This window comes from Gopherus evgoodei, chromosome 8 (genome assembly GCF_007399415.2).
Source record: "Gopherus evgoodei ecotype Sinaloan lineage chromosome 8, rGopEvg1_v1.p, whole genome shotgun sequence".
Lineage (NCBI taxonomy): Eukaryota > Metazoa > Chordata > Testudines > Testudinidae > Gopherus > Gopherus evgoodei.
Genome location: NC_044329.1, coordinates 100,692,359 through 100,700,555, shown reverse-complemented (window position 1 = coordinate 100,700,555; position 8,197 = coordinate 100,692,359). Strand labels below are relative to the sequence as shown.

Genomic DNA, 8,197 nt, shown 5'->3' with positions numbered 1-8,197 from the left:
TACAAAATATGTTCCCTCTGAAGAAAAGCTCTCCAGAGAGCGGCATTAAAGCTGCATTTCCAGACCATTTATTACAATCCTAGTTCAAATCATATTAAAGCTTTCCACAAGCAAAAGGAAAAAAGCAGGAAATTTCAAGTCAAAACTTACCTTCCCCTAACCAGTCAGTTACTGAAAACTGAGAGGACAAGTGACAGAAAATGGTTCACAACAAATGATTAGCAGTTATCCAGCATACAAGCCCTCCGTTATCTAAAGATTGAGAAATCAAAACATTTCAGACTAGTTAAGTGCAGAACCTCAGTAAAGTTTTTTCTCTTAACAAAAAAGAAGACTGATCAGAAACCTGGTAATAGGTTGTTCCACCATAAGGTCAGAAGGTCGTGCAGAAAGACATTTATGCACCTTGTCACAGTTCAGGGTAACTGCACCAGTATTTTAGGCTCTCGGCTCCCAGCTCCTCAGCCATCACCTGTCTTGTGCAGAGGCCCACGTCTCTCCTCCACCTGACCAGGGTTTTTCCAGGCTTCAGAGTTCCTTGCTTATACCAATATCCCCAGCAAGCCAGACTGCTGGAACAGGCCAACATCTGCACTTTGCTCTCTCTCCAAATGCTATGAACAGCTGGCATTGTCAGCAGTCAAGTTACCAAACAGCTTTTTCTAGGCAAGCACATTTATTCTTAAGGTCAAAAGCATTTCAGAGAAAAAAACAAAAACAAAACCCTGCCTGCATGCTAACAAGTGTATCAGATCTCACCCCAACTCCAAAAAGGGCTCTGGCAGGAGCCAGTCCTTTAAACCCCTCACAGGGGGTTTACTGTAGTTACAAGTTCGTAACAGCCTTAGCTCAGAATCAGAACAGTTGCATCAAAATCTGAAAGAGCAGCTCTCCTGGAGCGTTTTCTTCAGAATAGCTACATTAAAGATGAACTTGTATTTGTATTGCAATAGCATCTGGGAATTACGGGCCAGGACCCCATTGTGCTCGGCGCTGCAGATCAGGTCCTTCCACTGTGCGCGCACACGTGTGTTCCACATGCTGTATGTGAGAACAGCAGGTGCTGACTTGATGTTTACAATTTGTTAAAAACAAAGCTGTAAATTTAACTCTCCAATATCTCCTTTCCCCCTTCCCTTACCTTAAATCAGGATTTTGTGCATCTCCTGCAACAGATGCTGGTCACAAAAAAATCCAGCTTTTCTCCCTACATTCTCCACTTCAGTGTGTGTGTTTGCAGAGCTGGTGCTAGCCCATTGGGGGCCCTAAGCAGGAATATTTTAGGCTCTCCAATACTAAAACAGGAAAGTTCTTATAAAAAGCAAACAGGGGGCCCCCCTTGAGCTGCTTGGGGCCCTCAGCAATTGCTTAGTCTGCTGATGCCTAGCACCGGCACAGCATGATTTGATGTCACCTGGGAGCTATATTGCAACTGACCGTGTCTATATTTGTGTATAAAGCACTCCCTGCTCTACAAATGATGACCAATAAACAACTGCATGAAGAGGAGGCCCCTGGAAGGGAAAATGGAGGAATTTTCAACTTGATTATGTTTTTAAGAAGATGGATACCTGGCATATACTTTACACATTTTCCTAGGGTGAAAGTCTCAGCCCACACGCCAGCACGAAGCCAGTTTGGGCTGTCTATCCTACAGCCAGAGGCTGCTCAAACAGCTAAAAATCACAGTGAAACTGCTGCAGCGTGGGCCTCAGTGCAAGCTGTACAAGCCTGCCTGTAACACTGGGTACATACTTGCATTGCTAGCCAGTGCCGGGGTCCTGTGCCGCCACATCTTCATGGCTAGTTTTAGACTAAAGCTAGCCTGAGTATGTCTGAGCTGCAATCACACCTCTGATTGCCACGCAGACCACGGACTAAATGGACTCCACTCATATTGCTCCTAACCGGCATAGCAGGCTGTGGCGCTGCAGCACGACGACTTCTCGTGCAGCCCTGGGCGCCCCACACTTCCATCTGCACTGACTGCTAATGGGCTCAACTTCTCCAGCAAATATGGGGGTGGTGAGGGGGAGGACCTCTTCACCCCACAGAGTCATGGGGCTTCTGCCTCTCCCATGCAGGGAACCTCACTCTCCCAGTGAGGCTCCTATAGGTCCTTTTAAAATACTGACATCCACTTTTAACAGAAGTGTCTCCAGGCCCCATCAGTTCTCTCCTGGCGAGCATGCTCACACGAGACTGAGAAGTTTTTAGGCAACCACGTTGTACATTTACCTTCCTGTTCAGCAGCCCCATGAGTTTAATCTGGCCCCACAAGCCAGGCTGAAGATGGGGAATTGTAACATTCTTCCAATGGATCAGTCCATCGAAGTTTCAGTTTTAAGATGAAGAAATCCTCACTTCGACCCCCCCATCCGACATTACTGTTAAAGCTTCCAATCCTAGTGTGGCAGGAGACAAGCTTCCAAAGATATCCCACAGATCAGGTCCTTAGCAGGCACAGCTCCAAGGAAACTATCGATACCATGGAAGTCACTCATTCCACTTCCCCTGCCCTTTCTATGTGGCACCTCTTGAGAGGCCTAGCTCAGAAGGTGCAGCCTGACTTTATACCATCTCAGTGCAGCCCAGATTCTGGGCACTCTGTGGGCTGAAATGGCCACTGGCATAAGGCGTTATTCTAATTTATAGTTGTCTCTCCAAGGTGGTGGTGTAGCCCAGAACCCAGTGCTACAGGCACACCTCTACATTAGGGCCTAATGGGGCGGGGAAAAGGGCACAGAGCTGCTTTCCTCAGTCTTCCGTGGCTCTGGGATGAAAAAATTTGCCACCAGCCCCTTAGCGGCATCTCTGCGACTGCCAAACCAGTGTATAAAAGCTGGGGATAGGCTCTGAGACCCCTTCTTAACCTTACTGCTCTGTCTGGAACCGAATGTCTCAATACAAGTTCCTTGTGGGGAAGGGGTTAAAATGGCCAATCCTCAGTGGACACACTTGATTTCCCCCTAAACTCCACAGAAAGCGTTCGAGTCATTAGAAACAAAACAAAGTGCCCAGCTTTCTCATGGCAAATCCCAGTAACAAACAGCAGAGACCTGAACTCAAATGTTTATGTTTATATTTATTACAGCATGGAGGGGGAAAAAAGAACCGTTTCATTCAAAAACCATCCCATACCAATGAAGACAATAATTTAGCTATCTATTTTAAAATACATTAAAACCGGTCTGTCATTTCTCACTTCAAAAAACAAAACAAAACAAAAAAAAAAGATGACCCATTCTGGAGACCACGGATGTTTCAGCAATACAACAAATCTTCATTTGATTTTTTTTTTACTTTTTAAATATTAACCTGACTGTAACTATGAGACTGAACCCTTTTTCCACCCCCAGCCCAACCCTCAACCCCACCCACCTTCTACAGGTAAAAGCACAATTAAAATGCCTAGGAAAAAGAAGGCAAACATTTAAAAAAATTCATATTACACACTAAAAAAAGTTTGTCATCTCATGTCTTGCAGTCAGAATAATAAAAACCAGCCAATGTTCCCAAAAAACATCTCAATGAAGGGGTGCGGAAAAAAAAAAAAAAGACATCCCTTTAATAAAACATTTTCAACAAATATCATACACAAACTACAATGTATAATAATTACTTTTTTTCCCTCTTATTTTAGAACCAGACTACAAGGTAAGAAAAAACACTGAAACAAGATACAATGTTCTCAATAATCGGCACAAAGGGAAATCCAGGGAGATAATATTTTACATAATATGATATACATGGATCAGAAGTGGAGATTTATAAAACAAAGACCAACTACAGGGTAGTGTAATGTACATGATTCCCAGACTCTGGCGAGTGTCACTTTAACACGGTTGGTTTGTTACTTTTCTGTAGTCACCTCTACCACGAGAAGAAAGGTAATGTTCTCATTTTTGTTTTTATTTTTTTGTTACAGAGTGAGCCTACAGAATAGCAAGTATACATTTGAACAATTACTTTAAAGTATCTCCATCCAGTTCCAAAACACATACAGCGAAACCCTGATAAGATCACATCTTTTTTAAAAGAAAACAAAACCAAAAAAATCAACAAAAGATGTTAGCTTGAGACCACAATTACAAAATCCCAGGTCAGATTAACCCTCTCTCTCTCTTTTTTTGGTGGAGGGAAAAAAAAATAGCTCAAGGATTCTCACAGGGGGAAGCACTGAACTCTCCTTGTATTCTGAGAGGGGGAAAAAAAGACTAATACAGTGCATACCACGGTCACAGATAGTAAGATCACAATGAATTCTTGAGGATGTGATCCTATGAGGGGCCAACTGCATTAACAACTTTCTATGAGGTGGAGGAGTCTCTTCTGGAGGAGGCGGCGGTGTTGTGCTGCAAACAAGAAAAACAAAAACAAAACCAGGCCTTCCAAAGAAAAACCACCAATTGTAAACTGTCCAGTTTATTTAAAAAAAATAGGACTACAACAGGGACAACATGAGATTTCATATCTAGACTAGCTTCCTGGTGTAGCACAGCACAAACATACAACAGGTTTAAAAGAACAAAGCAAAGAGGTTGGAGTTGGGTACTGGAGGCTTCCATTTGTTTCCAAAAAAAAAAAAAAAAAAAAAAGTCATGTACATATATAAATCCTTCAGCACAAGAAGGATCTTGTCACGTCTTGAAATATTTTAAGTTTTGTCCTTCATGTTTTATGGAATAAAAAGTTCAGCCTTTTTATTGCATGAAACTAAAACTGGGGTTTGCCCCCCTCGCGTCTCTCTGCCAATACACCTAGCTTCTTCTTGCATAATTTCTTTTAGATCCTCCAAATGGCAGCTGACTCTCTTTATCCTGGAGAGGAGGAAGGGGGAGGGAAATCACACACTCATCGTCATGCTGGGGGAATACTGAAAGAGAAACACAGAATAAGTACTGGGCAAACAGGACTGAAATACTAAACGCGGCCAAGGCCAGGGAAGAGGGGATATGAAAGTAAGACTCAGGCTTATGAAAACTATAAAGCAACATAATTGGATATAATAAATCAGAAAGATAGAATATGCTAGAGACTCTTAATTTATCAGCACATAATCCGCTGCATAATGGTCCTTCCAGGGAGAAAATAAGCAAAGCAGTATGGGGTAGGAAGCAATTTAAATGCATGCATGTATATAATGCTAAATATGGTGAGGAAAAAAAAGGGCTGTCGAGCTTGAAATCCAATGTGAAAATGCTCTGCAGATCTCAAAGATGAGTGCACATTTGTTCACAGCTGAAAGCGAGCATGGTTAGCGGGGTCTGCTCAGGGGCAGCTCGGAAACAGCAGGGGGTGTTGCAAGCCTGAGAAAAACTGCATCCGAGCATCCATAGAGGGTCCCAAGATTAGACCTGCAGCTTCCCTGCTGTTCCAAGCAGCAGCACAGCTGTATAAAGGAGGCTTTCACAGAGTGTCTAGCTCACCACGATAGCTCACTTTCACCCCTCTATTTCACGCACATGATGCTAGAAAAGGGGCTAGCACGGTTTATTTACACCTTTATTAAAAACCCTACCAATTGAGCACAGAGCTGGGTTCCACAACTATGTGACCCTACTGCTGTCATGTTTTTTCTCCCCCCCTCAGCCTCATTTGTTCCATGCTGTTGTCATCTTATCTAGCCTGTATGCTTTTTGGTTCAACACCTTGTTCAGAAACAGATCTCAAAACGCAGCACACGTTGCAGGTAAGAGTGACCATCGCTACTTTTTGGTTTTCACTTGGATAGGGGTCTCCAAAGCACAGAGCTTAAGCAACATTCCCAGGTCAAACTGAAAGGCAGTGGCAGAATCAGGATTAGGAACCTGGGCTTCTTGTCTTCCAGCCCCCGTGCTGAGTCTCCTGGACCACAGCTAGATCTGTATTAAGTGACAACATGCTCTCTCTACCATCAGAGATCACCCTTGCCCCTTCAAACCCCAGGCCCCAGCAGGAAGCAGAGACAGAGCCTTATAAATTCTGTGACACCAAAAGAGAAGGGGCTTAGAGATTGGGTGTCTGAGCAACTCACATTGTCATTTTGGAAGGAATGGAGGAAGTTACCTCCCAGTTCACCATCATCTCTAGGAGTGCCCGGGGGGTTGCTAATGCCACTTATGTTGTTTGGAGAATTCTAAGGAGACAAAAGAAGGAGAAGGTGAGTACGTCTCAAATACATCACTGGGGATAGACTGGCAAAATCCCTTGCTAACGACTACGAGCAGCCGGTGGGAGAGCAGGAGAAAACGGCCACGTTTATACAACCTTCCATTAGTGCCGAAGCAAACGGCTCCTGGGAAAGGGCTACAGCATGGGAGAAAGCCCCCCCATGTCCCTCTACTGCTCCCCCTACAGTGGAGCCTCTCCACCCACACACACAATTTTCTCACTGCTGATGCTTCATGAGGGAGGGAAGGGCTACGGTTGAAAGGAAAGTGATTCACCTCAACCGTCACCACAGTGCACACTTACTTTTGGAAGTCCATCTATGTCGCCTGACCCTATCAAAAGAGGGGAAGAAAGAACTTTTATTTGCACGTTAGTTACAGCTGATGTAGTTCTCCTCCGTGGCTAGCCTGTTCAGTGCAGGAGCACGGTGGGCAGGTGCCTAGAATGCCATCCAGAAACAGGAAGCTGTTGCTACATGCAGCTACTCCAGGGCATTGTAAGCAGCAGGCAATACAGGTCGCAGCTGTGCTAATCCCACACCTCTTAACATTTGTCTCTGGTAAAAAGGACCGGTGGGGGGCCTCAGCTGCCTTTCCTTTATATGCTGAACTCCAGGGAGTTGAGGACAGCTCACCTGACTGCATAGCACCGGCACTCTTACTGCATGGCACTGTAATAATGGCAGGTTAGTTGCAGAGGCCTTGGTTCTCCCTGTGGTACTTTGACATTGATCAAGCTAGAGCACAGCTCCTACAGCAGGACAACGTAGGAGATGGACTCGAGAGGTTAATGGGCCTTTCTACTGCTTTCAATTACACACTAACACCGGTTTTGAGTTTAAGCTCCTCTTCTGACTGAATCTATCACTGCTGCTCCAGTGAGCCTGTGGCTAGTCTCCATGCGACAACAGAAGAGTATCCAGCCACGTGGGCGGACAGGTAGGTCATGGCAAAAGAGGGCCGTGTGGGGTATGGGCCAGAGGAAATAGGGTGATTCTCAGACCTCTGAAAGCTCACAGTGCACACGTGCCTCCAAAATCACTGACCAGTATGCCAGGAGCAAGGCAGGAAAAGCCACCAGACAATAATATCTCCCTTACAGGGATCTCATCCTGAACGGCAGATCAGCATTAACAGCTTGTTAAGAGTCAGGTCTAGTGCGCTTCCTGCTCAGACAGCCTTGAGCTTACCTAATGATCCATTCATGTGATGTGGTTCCATACCTCCCATGCCTCCCATTGGGCCGTCAGAACCAGGCCCCATTGGGAACTGAGAAAGAAAATAGAAAGTGTAACCCCAAAATCAGAGACCCGTACTATCAGCATCAAGCAGACCAGCCCATCCACTGGTAAGGATGGCCTCAAAACAGAGCAGAATGTTCTACGATCCAAGTTTTGTCCAGACACGGAACGGTGACCTGGCGCCCGTTGGGCTGGGAAGCAATACCCCTTGAAAACTTAACCGCCTCAGGAAAGTGGCAGCAAACCTTTTGTTCAGTCACTAAGGCTACACCTACACTACATAGCCCACATCAGCAGAGCTATGCCTACACAGCAGCAGAAGTTTTTCCAACAGGGTAGGAACACCATGTTCACAGATCAAGCACTCTTCTGTCAGCACCCTGGCACCTACCCAGGGGTTTTGTTGGCATAGCTACATCACTGGGGATGCAGGCTATAATACTTTGGTCCAGTTCTGGCTGTTGGATTTAGTATGTGGGTGGTGGTGTGGCCTGTAACATACAGGAGATCACAGTAACTTTGGTGGTCCCCTCTGGCCTTCGACTCAATTACTCCCGACTCTATAGTTACACAGAATAGCAGGGCTCTGGTTTCACCCTCTGTAACCTAGACTATGAACAGTGTTTACAGAGGAACTAATATCCCTCCTCCAGGACTACCCGCAGCATACAGGGCCCCCTGCCGCTCTGGAAATAACTCATTGTGGCGGGCTGATAGGGGCTGAATCACAGCGCTGGCAAGTCAGCCAAGACACCCAGCGAGGGGAGCGGGTAACATGACGGGTGTCAGGCACGTCGGGGAGGG

At 45.5% G+C, this 8,197-nt stretch overlaps 1 protein-coding gene across 11 annotated transcripts in view; it reads right to left on the bottom strand.

Moving 5' to 3' along the window:
* Positions 1–3,065: 3,065 nt before the first annotated feature.
* Positions 3,066–8,197, bottom strand: part of SSBP3 (single stranded DNA binding protein 3) — a 143,367-nt gene continuing 138,235 nt past the window's right edge. For 6 of the 11 annotated variants that reach the window (XM_030573074.1, XM_030573079.1, XM_030573076.1 and 3 more), the window contains 4 exons: positions 7,343–7,421; positions 6,457–6,485; positions 6,017–6,118; positions 3,071–4,876 (listed from right to left, as the gene is read on the bottom strand). In XM_030573074.1, coding sequence (XP_030428934.1) covers positions 4,847–4,876; positions 6,017–6,118; positions 6,457–6,485; positions 7,343–7,421 — 240 coding nt within the window. In that variant the 3' untranslated portion in view covers positions 3,071–4,846. Of the gene's footprint in view, positions 4,877–6,016; positions 6,119–6,452; positions 6,486–7,342; positions 7,422–8,197 lie in introns of all 11 variants that reach the window. The other 5 variants (XM_030573073.1, XM_030573075.1, XM_030573078.1 and 2 more) reach the window with 2 other exon arrangements.